The sequence below is a fragment of the Schistocerca nitens genome, chromosome 2 (genome assembly GCF_023898315.1).
Source record: "Schistocerca nitens isolate TAMUIC-IGC-003100 chromosome 2, iqSchNite1.1, whole genome shotgun sequence".
Lineage (NCBI taxonomy): Eukaryota > Metazoa > Arthropoda > Insecta > Orthoptera > Acrididae > Schistocerca > Schistocerca nitens.
Window position 1 is genome coordinate 1,025,726,799 of NC_064615.1, and position 25,031 is coordinate 1,025,751,829.

At 45.2% G+C, this 25,031-nt stretch overlaps 1 protein-coding gene across 2 annotated transcripts in view; it reads left to right on the top strand.

Moving 5' to 3' along the window:
* The window catches only part of LOC126237373 (uncharacterized), a 786,945-nt gene that overhangs the window by 63,366 nt on the left and 698,548 nt on the right, over nucleotides 1-25,031 (top strand). For both annotated transcript variants that reach the window (XM_049947458.1, XM_049947457.1), the window contains exons 3-4: nucleotides 3,579-3,679; nucleotides 3,789-3,967. In XM_049947458.1, coding sequence (XP_049803415.1) covers nucleotides 3,579-3,679; nucleotides 3,789-3,967 — 280 coding nt within the window. The remainder of the gene's footprint in view (nucleotides 1-3,578; nucleotides 3,680-3,788; nucleotides 3,968-25,031) is intronic.

Consider the following 25,031-nt stretch of genomic DNA (forward strand, 5'->3'; position numbering starts at 1 on the left):
CTCTGCAAATCACATGTAAGTGCCTGTCAGAGGGTTCGTCGAACCACCTTCACAGTTCTCTATCATTCCAGTCTCGTATAGCGCGCGGAAAGAACGGACAATATATATTTCCGTACGAGCTCTGATTTCCCTTATCATGGTGATCGCTTCTTCCTATGTAGGTCGGCGTCAACGAAATGTTTTCGCATTCGGAAGAGAAAGTTGGTGATTGGAATTTCGTGAGAAGATTCCTCCGCAACGAAAAACGCCTTTGTTTTAATGATGTCCATCACAAATCCTGTAATTTCAGCGACACTCTCTTCCCTGTTTCATCTACATCTACATCTACATGACTACTCTGCAATTCACATTTAAGTGCTTGGCAGAGGGTTCATCGAACCACAATCATACTATCTCTCTACCATTCCACTCCCGAACAGCGCGCGGGAAAAACGAACACCTAAACCTTTCTTTTCGAGCTCTGATTTCTCTAATTATATTTTGATGATCATTCCTCCCTATGTAGGTTGGGCTCAACAAAATATTTTCGCATTCGGAAGAGAAAGTTGGTGACTGAAATTTCGTAAATACATAGATCTCGCCGCGACGAAAAACGTCTTTGCTTTAATGACTTCCATACCAATTCGCGTATCATATCTGCCACACTCTCTCCCCTATTATGTGATAATACAAAACGAGCTGCCCTTTTTTGCACCCTTTCGATGTCCTCCGTCAATCCCACCTGGTAAGGATCCCACACCGCGCAGCAATATTCTAACAGAGGACGAACGAGTGTAGTGTAAGCTGTCTCTTTAGTGGACTTGTTGCATCTTCTAACTGTTCTGCCAATGAAACGCAACCTTTGACTCGCCTTCCCCACAATATTATCTATGTGGTCTTTCCAACTGAAGTTGTTCGTAATTTTAACACCCAGGTACTTAGTTGAATTGACAGCCTTGAGAATTGTACTATTTATCGAGTAACCGAATTCCAACGGATTTCTTTTGGAACTCATGTGGATCACCTCACACTTCTCGTTATTTCGCTGTAATATAAAACGTACTGCCCTTCTTTGAACTTTTTCGATGTACTCCGTCACTCCTATCTGGTTAGGATCCCACACCGCGCAGCGGTGTTCTAAAAAGAGGACGACAAGGGTAGTGTAGGCAGTCTCCTTAGTAGACCTGTTACATTTTCTACGTGTCCTGCCAATAGACCGCAGTCTTTGGTTAGCCTTCCCCATAATACACTCCTGGAAATTGAAATAAGAACACCGTGAATTAATTGTCCCAGGAAGGGGAAACTTTATTGACACATTCCTGGGGTCAGATACATCACATGATCACACTGACAGAACCACAGGCACATAGACACAGGCAACAGAGCATGCACAATGTCGGCACTAGTACAGTGTATATCCACCTTTCGCAGCAATGCAGGCTGCTATTCTCCCATGGAGACGATCGTAGAGATGCTGGATGTAGTCCTGTGGAACGGCTTGCCATGCCATTTCCACCTGGCGCCTCAGTTGGACCAGCGTTCGTGCTGGACGTGCAGACCGCGTGAGACGACGCTTCATCCAGTCCCAAACATGCTCAATGGGGGACAGATCCGGAGATCTTGCTGGCCAGGGTAGTTGACTTACACCTTCTAGAGCACGTTGGGTGGCACGGGATACATGCGGACGTGCATTGTCCTGTTGGAACAGCAAGTTCCCTTGCCGGTCTAGGAATGGTAGAACGATGGGTTCGATGACGGTTTGGATGTACCGTGCACTATTCAGTGTCCCCTCGACGATCACCAGTGGTGTACGGCCAGTGTAGGAGATCGCTCCCCACACCATGATGCCGGGTGTTGGCCCTGTGTGCCTCGGTCGTATGCAGTCCTGATTGTGGCGCTCACCTGCACGGCGCCAAACACGCATACGACCATCATTGGCACCAAGGCAGAAGCGACTCTCATCGCTGAAGACGACACGTCTCCATTCGTCCCTCCATTCACGCCTGTCGCGACACCACTGGAGGCGGGCTGCACGATGTTGGGGCGTGAGCGGAAGACGGCCTAATGGTGTGCGGGACCGTAGCCCAGCTTCATGGAGACGGTTGCGAATGGTCCTCGCCGATACCCCAGGAGCAACAGCGTCCCTAAGTTGCTGGGAAGTGGCGGTGCGGTCCCCTACGGCATTGCGTATGATCCTACGGTCTTGGCGTGCATCCGTGCGTCGCTGCGGTCCGGTCCCAGGTCGACGGGCACGTGCACCTTCCGCCGACTACTGGCGACAACATCGATGTACTGTGGAGACCTCACGCCCCACGTGTTGAGCAATTCGGCGGTACGTCCACCCGGCCTCCCGCATGCCCACTATACGCCCTCACTCAAAGTCCGTCAACTGCACATACGGTTCACGTCCACGCTGTCGCGGCATGCTACCAGTGTTAAAGACTGCGATGGAGCTCCGTATGCCACGGCAAACTGGCTGACACTGACGGCGGCGGTGCACAAATGCTGCGCAGCTAGCGCCATTCGACGGCCAACACCGCGGTTCCTGGTGTGTCCGCTGTGCCGTGCGTGTGATCATTGCTTGTACAGCCCTCTCGCAGTGTCCGGAGCAAGTATGGTGGGTCTGACACACCGGTGTCAATGTGTTCTTTTTTAATTTCCAGGAGTGTATTTTCTACGCGCATCTTGCCATTTCGCCGCATAAACAGCGTTTAAACTACATTTGACAGATAAGTGATGTTCCCACGAGCACCTCAGTAACGTTTCCAGGTCTTTAGTGTCCTTTGTGTGTGTAAATAACTTTTTTTTACACAACATTCTGTGCTGTGGAAGTAGTCTGGTTAGGGTAGCATGACATCACTCGGGCATTACGTGTGACCTGTTGCTTGGCGAGACACCGTGACCTGACCCAGTGAACCAAACAGTTCTCATTGTTCACATCGCGTCAGGCATGCCATTCTTGTCAAGCACGATGTGATGGATATAAACCAATAAAATTTAGCCCAACCATTAAGCAGATATCAGAACTTGCCCGTCCGTGCAGTCTAATAATCCAGACTTTAAACGTACTCAGATGTGTAGCCACATGCATAGCCAAAAACAAAATCTTAGACATGCAGGGCCTCGGCTACATGTACATCTACATTTATACTCTGTAAACCACTGTGAAGTGTATGGCAGAGGGTACGTCCCATTCTATCAGAAGAGTTTTTTCCGATTCTATTCACGTATGGAGTGCGGGAAGAGATTGTTTACTCGCTTCTGCACTTGCTGTAATTAATCTTATCTTGTCTCCATTGTCACTAGGGCGGGTACACTTCGGAGGTTGCAGTATATTCCAAGAATTTTCATTTAAAGCCGGTTCTTGAAACTTTCGGGATAGTTTACGTACATCTTCAAGAGACTGCCAGTTCAGTTTCTTCAGCATCTCTGTGACACGCACTCAAGGATCAAACATATCTGTGACCATTTGTCCTACCCTTCTCTATATGCGTTCAGTATCCCCCGTTAGTCGTAACAAAACCCTATCATTTCGCATCGAGCTACGCTGTGTGTTTTGCCACATAAAATTGTCACTTATAGAATTTCTTCCTGTACAGGCTGCTGCACTTCCGGCAAATGAGATATACAGATGTACACACTGCAGTTTCGGCAGTACCGAAAATTCAACTCTGGGGAACCACGTTTTGGCAGAGGAAAGGTAAGTATTCTATTTAGTGTACAATGATTTGATGATCTAATTTTTGGTAACTGTTGCTCCAATGTTTCGTGGTATCTTTGTTACTAAACATGCTTTTCTTATTTTGTAGTTACACGTATGTTATAATTAAAGATGGAAGCCCTCAGGTGTTTCGCTATTTGTCTTGCAATGTGAATGATACTCAGAACTTCCCAACCCTGAAAGCGATGAACGTCACAGAATTCACATGCGAAGAGTGCCACGAGTGGATTAAGGTCGCCTCTGATTGCGAAACAGGACAGAAACAAGGTAAGCTTTAGAACGTTTCTTGCGTAATTTACTTCAAACTGAAAGGTATTTTCTTAGTTACTTCCTCAGCTCACGACAGTACGTTGGTGAGTGTTGAGTGTCGTATTCCAGGCAACGTGTGTGATGGAGCAGTTTTTAAGAGACTGAACTATTATTCGGGGATAGCGTAGTTCAAATACATATTAGACAGTCCTGACTTAGGTTTTCTGTTGGTCCATAAATTCCCTTCAGACGACTACCGGGATAGTTTTTTTAAAGAGGTTGTGGTCGCTTCCTCTAATCTCCTTCTCCAAACTGTACGAGTAGACTATAATGACCTAAGTGACTTTGAAACTCTAAATACTTCCTACTTGCCTTTACGATTCGAGGCCTTATGTTGGATGTCTATAATATAGTATTCTGTTTCCAAAAACAGTATTAAAAATTGGTATCAAAATTTGTACGATTCACAAATCCTTCCCACTTAATGACAGTCAAGCAAGATAGTTCCTTGTGTAGCTCTGCCTACTTTGCTTTGCATTTTACTGTCGAGCCCCAGTGAACGAGTCCAATATCAAACATCAGTGATTCTTACTTCGTTTGACTAATGCATCGACGTCCCTACAAATGTGAATGAATGGTTCAAATGCCGGCCGAAGTGGCCGTGCGGTTAAAGGCGCTGCAGTCTGGAGCCGCAAGACCGCTACGGTCGCAGGTTCGAATCCTGCCTCGGGCATGGATGTTTGTGAAGTCCTTAGGTTAGTTCGGTTTAACTAGTTCTAAGTTCTAGGGGACTAATGACCTCAGAAGTTGAGTCCCATAGCGCTCAGAGCCATTTGAACCATTTTTTTGAATGGTTCAAATGGCTCTGAGCACTATGGGACTTAACATCTGAGGTCATCAGCCCCCTAGAACTTAGCACTACGTAAACCTAACTAACCTATGGACATCACATACATCCATGCCCGAGGCAGAATTCGAACCTGCGACCGTAGCGGTCGCGCAGCAGTTCCAGACTGAAGCGCTTAGAACTGCTCGGCTACATCATCCGGCTGAATGAATGGTATAACTATTAATTAGGCGACTAGTTTCGAACATTACAGGTTTATTTTCAAGCCTGGCCTACTGAGTCTGCACTGACAGTGCCTGAGCTTAGTAATAAACATTGAGTAACAACACATGTTGTATAAATGTTTGAAGGATGAATGCTTCAATCCACACATGCCTGCTGATTTTGACTTGGTAATAGGCACGTGTGAATTGTGGCATTCATCCTCCAAACATTTATAGAGCATGTGTTGCGACTCTATGTTCATTATTAAGATCAGGCACTATCAGTGCAGCTTCAGTAAGCCAGGTTTAAAAATGAACCTGTAAGTTTAGAAATTAATCGCCTAATAAGTACTGTAGTTGTTGACAGAACCACTACTAAACGTCCGCAGCTCGTGGTCGTGCGGTAGCGTTCTCGCTTCCCACGCCCGGGTTCCCGGGTTCAATTCCCGGCGGGGTCAGGGATTTTCTCTGCCTCGTGATGACTGAGTGTTGTGTGCTGTCCTTAGGTTAGTTAGGTTTAAGTAGTTCTAGGGGACTGATGACAATAGATGTTAAGTCCCACAGTGCTCAGAGCCATTTGAAACATTTGAACCATTACTAAACGCTTTAAGTAATTTAAATGAAGTTGTTGTTCCTTGTCAACGAAATGTTGAAACGGAAGAACATCTCTAAAGACCACAGTGACATCGTTCGTCGTTTTTTTTCTTCTCGGAAAAACGATGTTATTAAATCTGCTCCTGGCGGATCGAGAAGGCGATGGGGTAGGGAGGGGGGAGAGGGACTTAAACAATCTTGACTTCTCCTGAGCTTCATTGCAGTTACTTATCGTGGCTGGTAAGGTTTTAACTTGCTTATGGAGGTCTTAATTTTCCTACTCATAAGTTCTTAACTCGTTCTGACCCTATAGCGTTTCTGTCTGACGTCGTAAAGGAAGTTGGTCACTTGTGCTAAGTATAAAATCCAAGATGAACATTTGTAAACGCCCAAGATGGCCACTAAGTTTAAAATCCAAGATGGCAATCCTGAACTCAAGCTGAACAATAATAAAAAAAAACAGTCATTTGAAAGTATTGACCCTACCCAATGTTTATTATTATTATCATAGTGTGTAAGTGCATACGTATTCACAGTTTACTTCTCCCTCAGCAAAACTACTGTCTGTTACATTGAAGCAACTTGTAGAACTGTTTCCAGTCAAGTTTCCTAAAGCATTGGCTGATAGTCCTTGATTAACCACCACGTATAGCGTCTACACCAACCAGTAAGCCACCGTCGTTACACAGTGCACCTGATACATTGGAACAGAAATCGAATCAGCATCCAGAATCATTTCGAGATTTTGAGTTTCCACTACCACCGCACGTCGGTATTACTCGCTGAATTGTTTGCATTGCATTGTGCACCTATGAATGTGGTGTTATTCTCTGCAACGTACAAGCTGAATGGAAGAGATAGTAAATGAGCCATAGTAGGCTTGTCATGAGATCACGAGATCAACGTATTGGCAATTTTTGAAAATCCGCTATTTGATAACATGGAAGTATTACTAACCGACTATGAATGGAGTCACTTACGCCAGAATTCAATACAAACAACTGCAGTGTTCAACGTTCAAATGCGTCGAGTGGTACTGGACTGCCATACGATGTGTGTTGACTACCACCCATGAAGATTGAAAATATACAACACCGAGAATGCCGTGCAGTGCAGTCACTGTCATGAATCTACATTCAGAAACGCCATCCAGAGCACTGTGGACGAGCATCTTCAGTGGCAGCCTTCGATTTATGGATTTTATGGCGCTTACAGTGCTTATCCATCAGAGCACTTCAGAAGTAGTCTTTGATACGAATTTCGGCGCGTCTTTTCTTTCAGTATGCAGTATGTGCAATGCATCAGCATCACTAGCTGATGGTAGTGGATAACTATGTGCGTATTTGAACTTATTTGTAGGTGCCCTAGGAGTCTTTTGGAGTGTTCAAATGGTTCAAATGGCTCTGAGCACTAAGGGACTTAACATCTGAGGTCAACAGTCCCCTAGAACTTAGAACTACTTAAACCTAACTAACCTAAGGACATCACACACATCCATGCCCGAGGCAGGATTCGAACCTGCGACTGTAGCGGTCGCGCGGTTCCAGACTGAAGCGCCTAGAACCGCTCGGCCTCCCCGGCCGGCTTTTGGAGTGTCATATGTGAATAAAATCTTCCAGGTTTTTCAAGCCGGGATATTGTGAACAACATATTGCAAACACGCAGACATCTGTTGAAACACTGAAGAAAATGAAAGCAGGCCGAAACAACGTAGTGGTGAGTCTGGACTATGTGTCACTTTTTACAAGGGTGCCGGTACAAGACATGCTGGATCTTCTGGATCATCAGTTTCCACCTCGAATTATCAAGTTTTTCCTTCAGTTTATAACGACAACGTGATTCATGTATCGCGAATAATATTATGAAATGACGGATGGCACAGCGATGGGATCACCACTGTCTACCACAGACGCGAATTTCTTCATGGACCACTTTGAGGAGAAAGCTCTGAACTCTTCTGCGATGCGCCCATCTTGGTTCGTAAGGTACGCCGATGACACCTTCCTAATAAGGCCTGACGGTAAAAATGAACTACAGCAGTTCGTCGATCAGATGTCCCATAGAGATGGAAAAGGATTACAAGCTATCTTCTATGTTTTAGTTGAGCAGTAGGCATGAGGCCGGCTTGGACATGCAGTGTACAGGAATTCAATGCACTCTGATCTGTGCTTGAACGCCAATAGTTTTGAACATCCTATACACAAGAAAGCGGTCTTGAATACGTTAGTATACCTAGCAAAAATTATTTCTGACGACGTCCGCCTACATTCTCAGTTCAGCACTTGAGACAAGTGTTCAGAGAGAATGGTTATAACAAGAAAGAGACTGAAAACGTTTTCAGGTGCCACCGAAGTAGGGCGCCATCTGAATCGGCAGAAGAGGCCAAGCCGGCTACTTTCCTTGCAGGCTGTGGGGCAAAAAGCAGCAAGTCTCTTGTAAACGCTGCAACATCCTTACATTTCAAACAAATCGCACAGTTATGGAGCGTCCTACCGAGAAAAAGCGACATACTAGGAAAAGGGGAAAAGGGAGCTTGACAAGTCGACCATAGCTCAGCATCGCCTGGAAAACGAACACAGATTACAGCTTGATAAGCCGAGAGTGTTGGCTGATCCATCAGCATAAATTTAACATAGACCTGGAGTGCAGATTTAGTAGGGCGTGGGAGCGGGCTTTGGGTATCGAAAGGAAGCAAAGACGGATGCTTGACGCTTATAGGCAGTTTCGAATGTGTCGTTGGTCCCTCGCGCTACTGGACGCCACTCGGTCCACCGGCGGGCTGGAGCTGCCATGAGCTTACCAGCTCACATTCCGCGATCGCGTCGTTTCTGTCCTCTCTGACTGGAGCCAGATCCTGCAGTCGTACCTGTATAAGTGGAAAACCGTGCCAGCTCCTGCAGTCAGTGGTTTTTACTCCTGACGACGGTGGCGGAGATAGTCATCGAAAGCTCGAGAATTTTATTCGAATAAGCTTGAAAACTGAGAAGACTTTGTTTGTACGCTGTATGAAACCAAATTTATAAAACGAGTAATAAATGGCTTATATCTCTTTATTGTAGTCATCCTTCATCAAATTGTTGCAACTACACTCCTGGAAATGGAAAAAAGAACACATTGACACCGGTGTGTCAGACCCACCATACTTGCTCCGGACACTGCGAGAGGGCTGTACAAGCAATGATCACACGCACAGCACAGCGGACACACCAGGAACCGCGGTGTTGGCCGTCGAATGGCGCTAGCTGCGCAGCATTTGTGCACCGCCGCCGTCAGTGTCAGCCAGTTTGCCGTGGCATACGGAGCTCCATCGCAGTCTTTAACACTGGTAGCATGCCGCGACAGCGTGGACGTGAACCGTATGTGCAGTTGACGGACTTTGAGCGAGGGCGTATAGTGGGCATGCGGGAGGCCGGGTGGACGTACCGCCGAATTGCTCAACACGTGGGGCGTGAGGTCTCCACAGTACATCGATGTTGTCGCCAGTGGTCGGCGGAAGGTGCACGTGCCCGTCGACCTGGGACCGGACCGCAGCGACGCACGGATGCACGCCAAGACCGTAGGATCCTACGCAGTGCCGTAGGGGACCGCACCGCCACTTCCCAGCAAATTAGGGACACTGTTGCTCCTGGGGTATCGGCGAGGACCATTCGCAACCGTCTCCATGAAGCTCGGCTACGGTCCCGCACACCGTTAGGCCGTCTTCCGCTCACGCCCCAACATCGTGCAGCCCGCCTCCAGTGGTGTCGCGACAGGCGTGAATGGAGGGACGAATGGAGACGTGTCGTCTTCAGCGATTAGAGTCGCTTCTGCCTTGGTGCCAATGATGGTCGTATGCGTGTTTGGCGCCGTGCAGGTGAGCGCCACAATCAGGATTGCATACGACCGAGGCACACAGGGCCAACACCCGGCATCATGGTGTGGGGAGCGATCTCCAACACTGGCCGTACACCACTGGTGATCGTCGAGGGGACACTGAATAGTGCACGGTACATCCAAACCGTCATCGAACCCATCGTTCTACCATTCCTAGACCGGCAAGGGAACTTGCTGTTCCAACAGGACAATGCACATCCGCATGTATCCCGTGCCACCCAACGTGCTCTAGAAGGTGTAAGTCAACAACCCTGGCCAGCAAGATCTCCGGATCTGTCCCCCATTGAGCATGTTTGGGACTGGATGAAGCGTCGTCTCACGCGGTCTGCACGTCCAGCACGAACGCTGGTCCAACTGAGGCGCCAGGTGGAAATGGCATGGCAAGCCGTTCCACAGGACTACATCCAGCATCTCTACGATCGTCTCCATGGGAGAATAGCAGCCTGCATTGCTGCGAAAGGTGGATATACACTGTACTAGTGCCGACATTGTGCATGCTCTGTTGCCTGTGTCTATGTGCCTGTGGTTCTGTCAGTGTGATCATGTGATGTATCTGACCCCAGGAATGTGTCAATAAAGTTTCCCCTTCCTGGGACAATGAATTCACGGTGTTCTTATTTCAATTGCCAGGAGTGTATGATTACTGAAATACAAAGGGCAATTAGACTGATTTACATGTTCAGTAATCCAGCTGAGTTATGTCTCAAGGAGGAACTGGAAATATTTACCTATGGCCAGGAACAAGTAGAAGAACTGTGGCTCAAATTTAAATAAATGATTCTCCATGGACATTTTACACGAGATGAAACTTAACAGTTCAGCTGTTGCAGTGTCAGACTCCCACAAGTGACCTGCTTCGCCACTTTAAACCGAAATTTCCTGCCAGTTTATATTCAGCACTGGTTAACTCCTGGATGATAAACTTGAGACGTGATGCCCGCAGTCTACGAATGTACAGAGACACCTGAGGCATCTCAGTACAAATAACAGACGGGTATAGAAGTCTCTGTGCAGGTTACTACGTTTAGGGTGACGGCATAGGTATATTGTTACCCTTCTAAGTGGTTCGCTGTGTCAAATTCCTGACGTCTGAATTACATGTTTGTGCATACCTAAGTGCGTTTTCTTGTTGCTGAATGTAGGTCAGCTATAAAAAGTACAGGAAATTTCACAAATATCAAGCAGGTCCGAACGCATTCTGGCAATCGTATTCATGACACTAGTGTAAATGGACTCAAAACTGTACTTGTATCTCCACGTCCCACATCGCGGATAGCAATACGGCATTGTCTGACCTGTATGATACCTTTGACTGTGCTTGTATTCCCAGGATCACCATCTTCGACTGTGTCGTGATAGAGGCCCTCCTCAGGTCAGCCGTCGTGGACCGTCGTCTATGATTCTGGTGTCACAGGATTTTCTCTTATTCCCAGGTGTGCCGTCCTGGATTTAAGCAACAGATCCACAGATCTGCCAACTTGGATTCTAAAATTACTAGTTTTTAGTCATCAGTCTTCTGACTGGTTTGATGCGGCCCACGACGAATTCCTCTGCTGTGCCAACCTCTTCATCGCAGAGTAGCACTTGCAACGTACGACGTCAACTATTTGCTGGATGTATTCCAATCTCTGTCTTCCTCTTACTCTACAGCTCCCTCTAGTACCATGGATGTTGTTGTGTACATAGTTCCGCGTAGTCAGCGCTTACACAACTTTCCCACTACAGCGCGCCCCGCTAAGCACAACAGCGCAGGCTCAGCACTCGTCCGTCTCCGCACTACGAGATGGCGCTTTCTTAGAGACGGACCAAATTCTGCTTCCGACGATCCGCGTATTAATATGTAACGCAGCCAATGTGATTGCTGCTAACGTAGAACCTTTTCTCTCGTGGATCACATTCGCGCAGTGATACCTGAACGCTCGAGGTATTATAACGAGTGTACAGACCTCCGATTAGTCAGTCTGCATTAGTCTGTAGTCAAGTTTCAGTCTGCGCCTAATAATATTATCATATTCCTGTACATAGCCATGAAGATAAATGAATAGACACTTTGTGAAGTATCAGAGATATGTGAGAATAAGATTAACGTACCAAGACCAAAGGAACTTCAGATTGTCAATTGTAAACAGCATCCAGAATCAAGTCAAGTAATTTCTATGCTTTTTATTATTTTAATAAATATGTGTGAAAATTAATCAAGTTCTGTTTAAAGTTGGTCACCGTCAATCTGCTACTATAAGGGTGCAAGTGGCATTTCTATCGTCTGACGTAACGGCTGAAGATAAACACGCCACGATAAGACCACTAGACATATTGCTGACACTCGCCTACTTCGTTAGAGTGACAAGTCAAATAATCTGATGGTGTGTGTACCGAAGGTCTTACAGTGTGCACACCACAGATGTCTTAAAAGATATCTTATCATCCTGTCCCTTCTCCTTGTCAGTGTTTCCCACATATTCCTTTCCTCTCCGATTCCGCACAGAACCTCCTCATTCCTTACCTTATCAGTCCACATAATTTTCAACATTCGTCTTTAACACCACATCTCAAATGCTTCGATTCCTTTCTGTTCCGGTTTCCCCACAGTCCATGTTTCACTACCATACAATGCTGTGCTTCAAACGTACATTCTCAGATTTTTCTTCCTCAAATTAAGGCCTATGTTTGATGCTAGTGGACTTCTCTTGGCCAGGAATGCCACTTTTGCCATTGCTAGTCTGATTTTGATGTCCTAATTGCTCCGTGTGTCAATGGTTGTTTTTCTGCCTAGGCAGCACAATTCCTTAACTTCATCTACTTCGTGACCACCAATCCTGATGTTAAGTTTCATGCTGTTCTCATTTCTGCTACTTCTCATTACCTTCGTCTTTCTTCGATTTACTCTCAGTCCATATTCTGTACTCATTACACTGTTCATTCCATTTAGCAGATCGTGTAATTCGTCTTCTCTTTCACTCAGGATAGCAACGTAATCAGCGAATCGTATCATTGATATCCTTTCACCTGACATTATACAGCTAGTGAAACTCCAGGACATGTGACAGCCACACAGACTGTGCCAGTATCCTCATGTTAACTATCTTGGATTCTATGTTTCACACCAGTGACCTGATCACCCACCATCAAGGCTGGCCTCGCATTTACGAGTCCGCCAGCCTAGATTTTTCACCTATCAGGCAATTTCTAATCTTTAATTTTTTTAAATTTCTAATTTATACTTGGGGCAATTGGGCAAAGTCCGCCATATTGAATTTTTTAAATACTCAACATTTTACACTTATCACAGTAGGAGTATTCCGAATTTCCCGCGGTTTTTTGAATTTCTTGCCATTTTGTACATAGCCAACTGGCTTATGATCACTGTGACATTGTAGGAGGCAGGAAGGGAAGTATGGCAATGTTGCATGGTGACATCATTTACGCAGTGCATTGCAGTGCCAGCCGGCCAACTGCCCAAATTATATGTTTTAAATAGTTTTTATGTAGTTTTTGCTAGAAATTGCTAGCAATCGATGTTTTGTCTGTAACTTTGCCTTTGCCTTTTAGCATTGTTTTATTTCTTAATGTGGAGGAGGCAGCAGGATGCGCGGGTCGCCACGCGCCGTCGAGACCCGTGGCTCGTCGGGTACTCGGCCCAGCCCGGGTGTCAACAATTGTCGGTGTGAAGAGGGCAACAGACATCCCTGGGAAGGGGGGAATGACTAGCAACGCGCGACCGGGATTGCTTTCTGAATCGTCTGCACTCCTTTGAGAATCATGAAGGTTTGATACGCAAGGAACAGGGCGTTCTTGATCCTTCGCAAAGAAAAACAACTCGTAATGCAGAATAATGAGAGTAACACGAAAGCACGTATTGTAACATGAAAGTAATAGAATTCAGAACAAATGGTAAAATATCCCTGGCAATAGTGACAATGTAGCGGGAAAATAAGCTGAAAATATGAACTGAAGTGTGTGTTGGGGGAGGGGACTCGACTTGGGTAGTTGTGCAGCAAGATTGACCAGAGTACTGCGGTGGTGTAGTGGTTAGCATTTCTGCCTAGTAAGCAAAAGGCGGATAACGACCATGGAATGAATTTTTATTCATTTCTTCCCCTTCTATCACTATTTATAACGGTTTACATTTCGCCTGTACCACATCAAAAGGGTTGAAGAAGGCTTTTGCACAAGGAGTAAGTGTAGTAAGAAATACTAAAGTATTTTAGACTTCTCTGTTAATCTACAAGTTTTCTTTGTGGAATTAATTGGCCCATCCCTTCCTTGGAGTAGGAGGAGGAGGAGAGGAGGACATTAGTGTTTTAACGTCCCGTCGACAACGACTTCATTAGAGATAGAGCACGAGCTCGGATTAGGGAGGGACGGAAAAGGAAATCAGATTTGGAATTTTAAAGGAACCATCCCGACATTTGCCTGAAGAGATTTAGGAAAATCACAGAAAATCAGGATGGTGGGACGCAGGTTTGAACCGTCGTCATCCCGATGTGAGTCCAGTGTGGTAACCGTCGCGCCATCTCGCTCGGTCCTTCTTCGGAATTCGTTGAGGAGGATCCGCCTGCTTTGCATGTGATATAACTTTGAAATCAGGAACCACGGAAAGTAAAGGGAAATTACTCTCGCTGTAAAAGTCGTTTCTGCGTTTACTTTCTATATACATGTAAGAAGGTAAAGCCTTTTCACACAGATATGTGGATAAGACAGGTAGTAAACTTGTAGCCTGTGGGGCGGCGGTTAGGATAATTTTGTTTAATAAATGTTTGAATGTAAAATCAGTTCCTATTATTTTTAATGTTATTTATGCTGTCTTTCGCCGTTCTCAACACTGGCTCTCTAATTACACTTTAGCAACCAGAAAGTGATTTAGCAAAACGTGAAGCCTGTAATTAGAATTCCTAGTGCCCACTTCATCTGAGAATACAATTATAGCTGCAGCTTATAGCTCTGAGGAAATAGGAGATTGTCCGGGATTTATAATCAAAAACGATTTTCTAAAATAGTTGAGTATATTCTGAAAGTCACAGATGAAAAACACAAGTATCCATACAACCTAACTAACAGAGCAGTTCAGAGTCTAATGCGCTGATGCAACTATAAATGTCCCAATTAAATGTTGAAATGAATGCTCGCCATAGTTTGATGACTAGTTTCATCAAACGCCACGCTAAATAATTGGTAGAATGTCTGTCCCGCGACGGCACGTGAAAATACGACAATACGCAAACTGAAGCTAGATAATGAAAATCATCCCAGAATTAACACTTCACTTGAAAATGATTTCCTGGTTACGCGCATCTCGAGTAACTGAATACGGCATCCGAGGCTGTTTGTAGCAGTGATACCGACGCAACGCGACTCCCGACACAGATGACGTGCTATTCAGTGTCTGGAGAGAACTGGGGCCTTTCTTCCTCGCGCAGCGTTCTTATATATAAAGCCGCGGTGCGGACAGCTAAGGGAACGCCTGATCAAATCGGCTCTCCCGACTAGCCGCTGGGCTAGTAATGTACCACATTAAGATATTAAATAAATCATAGCTTCTCTTGCTGATGGCCGATGAAGCTCTTAATTTAAATGTGCATTCAGCACGCAGTTAAGTATTGATAATAAAATTTTGACGTGGCTAAGTTAAATATTTTGGGCGAGAGAATTAATTTAATTACACTGCACGCAGTAGATGAGCTCTGAACTGGCCCTTTGGAGATTCGCTATCGCTATTGTTTTATAGGTATTCAAATGAAACTTTTCACATCTTCATAGTTATAGCGGATCTCCAACCTATTTAAATCTAAACATCCTAGCCTTATTTATTAGCCTACTTAATCTATCTTGCTTCCTTAAGTTTTGAGACGAAAGCCAGAAAATCACGAATTTCCACTAAAATTTTAATTTGTGAAATCCAAAGTACTGTTTTTATTAAATTATTATGAAAGAGGAATTTAATTATAAATTTTGAAGTCTCTAGCTCTTTTCTGTTGCGCCAATGATTTTTACAGAAAAACGTCCAAATTTCGAAAATGGCTAAAGTTATCGAACTGATATTCAACACATATTAATTTAGTATTACACGTGACATGCTAGAAAAGTTTTAGGTTATTTGCTTGATTTTTAAAGTATTGCGCAACATTTATGACGTCAGAGCTAGTTACAGCAGACTGGCTGGCACACAATGGAAAGACGGATATGAATTTACTACAGCGTGAGTAGGCTGCTTCCCTACAAGCCGCTTTATTTGATATCATTTATTTGATATCATTGGAAACTCCACCTTTAAGTTTAAGCAGAATTTTACTGGTGAAATGATTCAAATGGCTCTAAGCACTATGGGAGTTAACATCTGAGGTCATCAATCCCCTAGAACTTAGAACTACTTAAACCTAACTAACCTAAGGACATCACACACATCGAGGCCCGAGGCAGGATTCGAACCTGCGACCGTAGCAGCAGCGCGGTTCCGGACTGAAGTGCCTAGAACCGCTCGGCCATAGCGGCAAGCTTTTACCGGTGAAAAGGATTCACTTTCTGTTACTTAGTCACTAGATGTTTCGGGTAGCTGCTCGTTGCAATTTACACTTCGTGTCGATTCGAAAATTATCGTATTTTTCCAAGCGATTACGAATCCATTTGTTATTAGTACATAGAACAGGAAAATAGTATTCGAAAATTTTCCAAGTCCCTTCAGATGTTCCTTAACCATCCACCAGCCCTCCTTGCCTTAGCGCGCATGCGCTATATAGCTCAGTCTTGTCCCCCGCTGTTGTACCCTTCTAACCTGTCGGGCTCACGGTATTGGGGGAGTCGCCTGCTCGGTGGTACGGACAGGATTACACCCATCTTTGTTGTTGACGTCCTTCCAATCCACCTTGTGGGGAGAGGGTTTAATTTATTCTTATTTTCGTCCGAAGTAAAATGAATTTCTACAATGAAATCGTGAAGGGTATCGAAGCACACAATTTGATTGGAATTTAGACAGATTTCCCAAACTGCAAAGGCTTTTTTTAGTGAACGATTCGACATGGTCTTGTACATTACACAGGTTTATGTTTGTTCCGTGAAGCAACAAATTTAAGCTGTTGACTTTTAACAAAATGTCTGTCAAGTAAGTCACAGTCGGTAGCCTCACTTTGTCTAGGAAAAGATGTACCTGGCGAGGAAAAGATAAACGTCATTATTGTTAATGTCATGTCAGAAACATACAGATACATGTACATACATTTTACACAGTTATGATTAAATTACTTTTGACCAAACCTTGGCCACTTACAGTGCATTTTCTATTGCTTGTTGAAGATCATGTTCTGTACACGATACTGGGCACAATCGACACCGAAGCATGTGCTTAACTGTCTCTTCTTCTCTACAGTCACACCGAATATCATTTGGATCAGTGTATCCCCATCTTGCCAAGTTAATTTTTGATCTTCCAACTCCGGATCTCAGTCTATCCAGGGACTTCAAAGTTTTCATTTCCCCGTCATGGCCTGGAGGTAAAGCTTCAACAATTCTTTTCCAACCAGGGGGAAGGCAAGTCGTAGCCCTCCATAGTTGTAACCTAGCTTTTTCAGCAGTAGTTCTAAGTTCCTTTGATGTCCTGAGGAAACTCTTGCTTGACTTCAGTCGTTGCGGATGCGGTTCATGTCCGTACAGAGGATGAGTAATTTCCTGTTCCACTGCCTTTCTTTCCTTGTTCGCAGCTATCTCTCTTCGAGCAGGTGATGATGCTATTCCAGTGAGATGGTAAAGCCATTCGACAGGAGTGGATTTCAAGCAACCTGTTATAATTCTGCAGGTTTCGGTGAGAGCTACATCCACCTGTTTGGCATGAGTTGAATTATACCAAACAGGACAGGCGTACTCTGACGCAGAATAGCATAGTGCCACTGCAAATGTTCGGATTTTTTCAGTTTGACTACCCCACTGTGATGCGGTCAGTTTCCGTAGGAGATTGTTCCTGGTGGAAACTTTTGACTTGCATCTGATGCAGTGCTTTTTGAAAGTGAGAGATCTGTGACGTGTCACTCCGAGGTATTTTGGAGTCTCGTAGTGTTCCAGTTCGATCTCTGACCATCTTTTAGTATGTCCATCCATTTGGCAGGACGTTTATTATCGTGATAAAAGAAAAACACCTACAGCCATCCTTATGATTTTATTTTATTCTGTTGTAACCAGTTTCAACGCTTCACTGCGTTGTTGATATGATCCCTATATATATCACATCAGTTGCCAGCATTACTGGGTGCACAGATAACGTGACAGCACTTCAACTATCAGCTGCCAACCATACGGTTTTCAACTTGCGAGTAGCTTCCTTGTTTCTCAAATGAAAAGCACACATTTGGGTCTTTGAAGGGTTTGGTTTAAGCTGGTTTGTATTGTAATACCTGGATAGATCGTCAAGGGCATTCGTGAGGTTGTTCTCCACTGATTCGTGCAATATGAGAACAGTTCTTCCGTGATTTAACCATCTTACTTCAGTGTGAGTCAATAAAAACTTTTAAATACTTAGGTTAGTATTGCAAAAATTCGCTAATTAGTAAGACGACTATTAACAAAATCAACTACTTTCACTGCATATTAAGGATAGAGTTTTTTTTTCACATGTACGTGACAATAAGTGGATTTAACAATTGGAAGTGACGGTGGACATTTAAGTAATGATCGTGTTGTTGATGCTATGGCCCTCAATTATTTTAATATAACACCGGAGGTGAAGAACTGTGTCGGTGAATACTGTGCGTAGTGAAAAACTGCTTGCAAACGGGCCACAGGTATTTCATTTCGCGCCCGACACAGTGGAGCGTCCGGCGGCGGCGCGACTTGGCGAGCAGCCGAACCGCACGGGCGCCGGCCGGACTCGAGTTGTGGCGGGGCGCCGCTCTGCGCAGCGGTCCCCGGTGCGGCTCGACCGGATGACCGGGCAGCGCGAGTCGAGGCTCGGCCGGCAGTCGTGGCTGCGGTGCCGGGCGGACCGCGCAGGCTCGGTCAACAGTACGATGCACACAGCTCAAGACGCCATGTGGAACTTGGAAGATTATGGCATCATAACGAACGAATTCTGTTTCCGTTGATTTCCCTGAGGGTAGTTGACGAAACGTTATTACACGGTGGCAACATGAACATTATTACATGGAATATAGATCACTTTTTTGCCACTTATTTCACAATATCTACCGGGTGATCAAAAAGCCAGTATAAATTTGAAAACTGAATAAATCACGGAATAATGTAGATAGAGAGGTACAAATTGACACACATGCCTGGAATGACATGGGGTTTTATTAGAACCAAAAAACTACAAAAGTTCAAAAAATGTTTGACAGATGGCGCTTCATCTGATCGGAATAGCAATAATTAGCATAACAAAGTAAGACAAAGCAAAGATGATGTTCTTTACAGGAAATGCTCAATATGTCCACCATCATTCCTCAACAATAGCTGTAGTCGAGGAATAATGTTGTGAACAGCTCTGTAAAGCATGTCCGGAGTTTTGGTGAGGCATTGGCGTCGGATGTTGTCTTTCAGCATCCCCAGAGATGTCGGTCGATCACGATACACTTGCGACTTCAGGTAGCCCCAAAGTCAATAATCGCACGGACTGAGGTCTGGGTACCTGGGAGGCCAAGAATGACGAAGTAGCGGCTGAGCACACGATCATCACCAAACTACGCGCGCAAGAGATCTTTCACGCGTCAAGCAATATGGGGTGGAGCGCCATCCTGCATAAACATCGTACGTTCAAGCAGGTGTTCACCAGACAGGCTGGGGATGATGCGATTCTGTAACATATCGGCGTACCTCTCACCCGTCACGGTAGCAGTTACAAAACCAGAATCACGCATTTCCTCGAAGTAAAAAGGGACGATAACGGTAGATGTGGTAAATCCAACCCATACCCTGACTTTCTCGTCGTGCAACGGAGTTTCCACGACAGTTCTAGGATTTTCGGTAGCCCAAATTCCGCAGTTGTGGGCGTTGACAGACCCTCGGAGCGTGAAATGAGTTTTGTCGGTCCACAACACGTAACTCAACCAATCGTCATCTTCCGCCATCTTTTGAAACGCCCACACCGCAATGCCCTCCGTTTCACTAAATCGCCAGGTAACAGTTCATGATGCCGATGGATTTTGTACGGATAGCATCGGAAGGTACGCCTAAGTGCCAACCAAACAGTAGTGTATGGAATGAGGGTGCGACGTGCAGACTGCACGAGTGCTGACTTCCCCGTGCATAGACGAACCCGCTACAGTCTCCATTTCTTCCTGAACTGTCTCAGCAGCATTACGCCTCGTGCTCGGTCGGCCACTACGGGGTCCATCGTCTAAACAACCCGTGGCTTTGAACATCGATATCATTCTCGCTACAGCTGCATTTGTCAACGGACCTTTACCCTTTCGAATCCCCTTCCTATGGCGATAGGATCGTAACACTGAACTAGCACATTCCCCATTCTGATAATACAGCTTCACTAAAAGCGCCCTTTCAGGTAACGTCAACATGCTGCAACTGCTGGCGCATCTGATTCTCTCTCTCTTTTTTTGTTTTTTCTTTATTGTGATTTTAAAACCTGTAGAACAGGTAGGCTGGCAGCAGCACAATACGCCGCTCTTCAGCCAAAGACAGTACAATGATATAAACAGAGAAGATACATCACTTGGAAAAACGGCGGGAAAAAAACAGTAGTCACATGAACATAAAAAAACATGAAGCCGTTCACACTCGATGACAATCCACACTACAAATTGTTGACACGAAGCACAAACACTGAAGATGACGGTGGCACTGGTGAACGATGGAGTGTGACGGTGAACACTGAACACTAAACACGACGGCACACACGAGACACTGATGGCGATGATCTCCGGTGCGCGAATGTCCACTTAGCGTGTGTGAGTCCGGGGACCTGCCAAGAGGGGAATAAGGGTGAGGTGGGGGAGAGGGGAGAACAAGGATGCCAATGACTGAGGAGATGGGCGGAGGAGGATAGGGACAGGGGAGGGGAAGCCCGGGGGAGGAGTGGGGAGAAATGGAGGAGGGTGGGAAGAGGGAGAGAAGGGAGGGAGGGTGCCCAGAGGAGCAAACACAGGAAGAGGGTGGGAGGTTGAAAGTTGGTAGGAGGGGTACATGGAGGGGAGGAGGGCATCATTAGGGAGAGGGAGCTGGCGGAAGCCACCTCGGGAGAGCATAAGGAGGGTGGAGAGATGGAGACCGGGTGGGATGTGGGAATACAGGTGCGGCAGCGGGCGGGGGTGGGAGAGGATGGGGGAGACTAGCGGGTGAGGAGGATCGAGTTTACGGGAGGTGTACAGGATCCATATCCTTTCAAGGAAAAGGAGGAGGTGGGGGAAGGGGATGAGATCGTACAGGATCCGCGTGGGGGAGGGGAGACGGATGCGATAGGCAAGGCGGAGAGCATGGCGTTCAAGGATTTGGAGGGATTTATAAAATGTGGGGTGGCGGAGATCCAAGCCGGATGGGCGTAACAAAGGATAGGGCGGATGAGGGATTTATAGGTGTGGAGGATGGTGGAGGGGTCCAGACCCCACGTACGGCCGGAAAGGAGCTTGAGGAGACGAAGTCGGGAGCGTGTCTTGGCTTGGATTGTCCGGAGATGGGGAGTCCAGGAGAGGCGACGGTCGAGGGTGACGCCAAGGTACTTAAGGGTGGGAGTGAGGGCGATAGGACGGCCATAGATGGTGAGATAGAAATCAAGGAGGCGGAAGGAAGGGGTGGTTTTGCCTACAATGATCGCCTGGGTTTTGGAGGGATTGACCTTGAGCAACCACTGGTTGCACCAAGCGGTGAACCGGTCAAGATGGGATTGGAGAAGGTGTTGGGAGCGCTGCAGGTTGAGGGCAAGGGAAAGGAAGGCGGTGTCATCGGCAAACTGGAGAAGGTGGATGGGGGGTGACGGCGGCGGCATGTCCGCCGTGTACAAAAGGTACAGAAGGGGGGAGAGGACAGAGCCTTGGGGCACACCGGCGGAGGGGAAAAAGGTGTAGGAATCTGTGTTATGGACGGCGGGAGTGAAAGAAGCCGATCAGACGGATTCTCTCTCTCTCATTACAGCTCCTTTTATACACGAGTGTCATGCGCAGTCACTGACGTTTTGCTGTCCAGCGCCATCTGTTGGAAAGTTCGTGAACGTTTTTTTTTTTATTCTAATAAGACCCCATGTTATTCCAAGCATGTGTGTCAATTTTTACCTCTCTATCTACATTATTCCGTGGTTTATTTTCAAATTTATACTGACTTTTTGATCACCCGGTACTTTCGCAAAGAAGATTTCGCGTTGTCAGAAAAATGGCTACCATAACTGACAAAAATGTCATGTTTGATTGTACAATGGCGAATACCAAAGAATTTACAGTCGACAAAGAAATTATTTCTATAAGTAAGTAGGCCTAATCCTATATTCAGAGTTATACAGGGTGAAGAAAAACTCGCGCACTCTGACTTCGCAGCGCGATTCCTCACATCAAGGCAATACAAAAATGTCTCTCGTAAAATTTCGCCCTGTGAATGGTTCGGGCAGTAAATGGACGTTAAAGATTCGCAATCTGGCAGTACTATAATCACCTGTATGGTAACTACCTCTGTCAGCAGATAAAGCAGTGCTGTGCACTTGGTGCAGTGAATGGCGTTTTGCATTGGCATGAAGGGGGCTGAAGGTTAAATTCTGGGTCGAGGCATATTTTGTTTTGTTTGCTAAAAGTAGTCTGCACGGTACGATGTCTGGCGTCTTAATCGTCATACTTCTACATAACATCTGCAGTTACGTACTACAAACATAGAAATGGAAATACAATCGCTTTCATTGGTCAGCTTTAAAAGAAGCCTTTTGCACGTCGTATGCAATGGTGCGAAACAATTCTAGTCTACCACATGCAAAACGTTTCATTAAATGCTGAGCAATGAAAACGATTGTATTTCCATTTCTGTGTTCGTAATACGTAACTGCAAATGCTTTGCAGAAGACCCGCTGTAATCGCTGTATGATGATTAAGACGTCAGATACCGTGCTATGCAGACTACTTTTAGCAAATAAAAACAAATATGTCTCAACACAGAATCGAACCTTCGACATCCTACATGCTAACCCAAAACGCTATCCTCTGCACCAACTGCACAGCACAAGTGTTAACATGCTAACAAAGGTAGTTACCGTAGACGTGCTTACATTGTCAGATTACCGACTTTTAATAACCATTTACTGCCTAAAACACGCGCAGGACGAAATTTTGAGAGAGATATTTTCGTATGCCAGTATGTGAGGAATTGCGCTGCCAAGTCCGAGTGCGCGAATTTTTCTTCATCCTATGTGACACCAAAGTAAGTAAATAAAGGACTAAATGGAAAATTGATTTAATAAAACTGAATTGGGGAATCATACAATATTATGAGAAGGAAAGTTACTAATCACCATGTAGCGGAGATGCTGAGTCGCAGATAGGCACAACAAAAAGACGCTCACTATTAAAGCTCTTGGCCATTAAGACAGTGTGATTTCAGTTGCCTGAGACTGCAATCGTGTGTGTGAGTCACGTTTGCGTGTGTGTGTGTATGTGTATGTGTGTGTGTGTGTGTGTGTGTGTGTGTGTGTGTGTGTCTTTGTGTGTCTGTGTGTAGATTGTTGACGAAGGCCTTAATGGCAGAAAGCTTTAATTGTGAGAGTCTTTTTGTTGTGCCTTTCTGCGACTCAGCATCTCCACTATATGGTGAGTAGCAGCTTTCCTTCTCACAATATTGTTACATTCTGTCCTGGATTTCCCATTTTTTGAATTGGGTAATCAGTGAGAGTGGGAAACATCAACAAACAGAGAGTTTCTGATATCTGCTTCCTAATTCATTAGCTGTTCAGGATGGTTCTGGAAGTGGTTCCTGATCTCCAGTATTTCAAGCAGCGACCCTTCCTGCCTATTCTTCCCCGAGTGCGGTATTTCTACATCCACTAAATACAAGTGTGTCTTTACCAAAGCATTCTACCTTGACAACATTTGTCCTTGGAGGGGGGAGGCGGGGGCCGAGCGCGTAAAAAACTAGTCCAACACTTTCGACCGTCAGAACTGACAATTATTTTAAGCTGTAACTAACTTCTGACGAACCTTCAAGTTTTGGATATTTGTATTAGGTGCCTAATGCATTGAATTTCAGCAACTTTGCAAAATTGTATGCGGAGATGAGTATGCAATATGTTTTAAAGCACTCGTATGCTCTGAATTTTTCGTAAAGAAATCCTGATCTATTTCTCCTTTGTAGAAGGTAGCACATTTCGGGAAAGTTATTATACAGATCTGTCGTCTGAAAATGGGTCGTAATAACAGTTAATTACCGTACTGGTTCCATTGCAGTTTCGTAGAGCCATCTATTTTTATAAAATGCGTTTGAACAGTTTTGCAACTTTTATTTTAGATACTACCAATGTTCAGGATGACATCAATACACAAACATTTTTTTCTCATATGTCTAATGTGTGGTTTTTAATTTTCTTTCCAGGTTATCTAAACCATGAACGCTGGTAATGTCTTGGCTAGTGCAATGTATTTCACTGTGTTTACATATGCTTACATACACGGAATAGGTAAAATACTGTGAACACCTGTACTTACTTGGGAATGGTTTATTAATAAGGCGTTGGACCCCCATTTGCCTGTAATACAGCTGAGATTCTTCTTGGAATATTGGCATTTAATGACTGTGTAGTCTCTAGTGGAATGTTAAGTCACTCTTCCATCAGAACCTATTCTAACTCCCGTAGTGACGAGGAAGGAGGAAGTCTGCTCCGGAGTACGCGCTCCAATACCGCCCTCAAGGGTTCGATAATCTTCAAATCTGGGGACTGTGCTGGCCGGAGAAGACGCTGCTGCATGTCAGTTGCATGCTCCTCATACCAAAATTGTACTGTCTTGGCTGCGTGAATGTTGCATTATCGTCCCGAAATATGGCATCATTGCTGGGGAACATCATTTGAGTCATGAGGTGTACCTGATCACCTAAAATGTTCACATAATCGTTGGCTGTAACACAGGCTTTGAACGTAAGATGGGACCAACAGAATAGCGTGATATGGCCGCCCACACCATCACACTTCCACCTCCATGCTTAATCGTTAGTACCAGCAATTAGGACTGTAGGCTTCTTTTGGCGTTCTCCAAACGTAAAACCGGCCCGGTTTGAATTAACGAAAACGTTGACTCGTCGGATCATATGACGTGTTTCCACTGATCAGCCGTCCAGGATTTATGCTCCTGACACCATATTTTACACTTCTTTGCTTTGTTTGTCTTCACTAATGGTTTCGGTATAGCAGCTTGTCCATAAATATTTGCTTTATGGAGTTCTCGTCGGACAGCATCGATAGATACGAGGTCTCCAAGATGGCTATTGAGCTCTGCAGTCACTTTAGTCGCCATAGTTTTGTGTTGTTTTCACACAATTCGTTTTAGCGTACAACGATCTCTGTCATTTAGTTTTGATTTGCGCCCACTATTACATTTACACGATGGTGACTAACCATGCTTTGTGTCATTACGGTTGAAACAGTTGCCTTGAAACATTCAAGAAGTTGGCT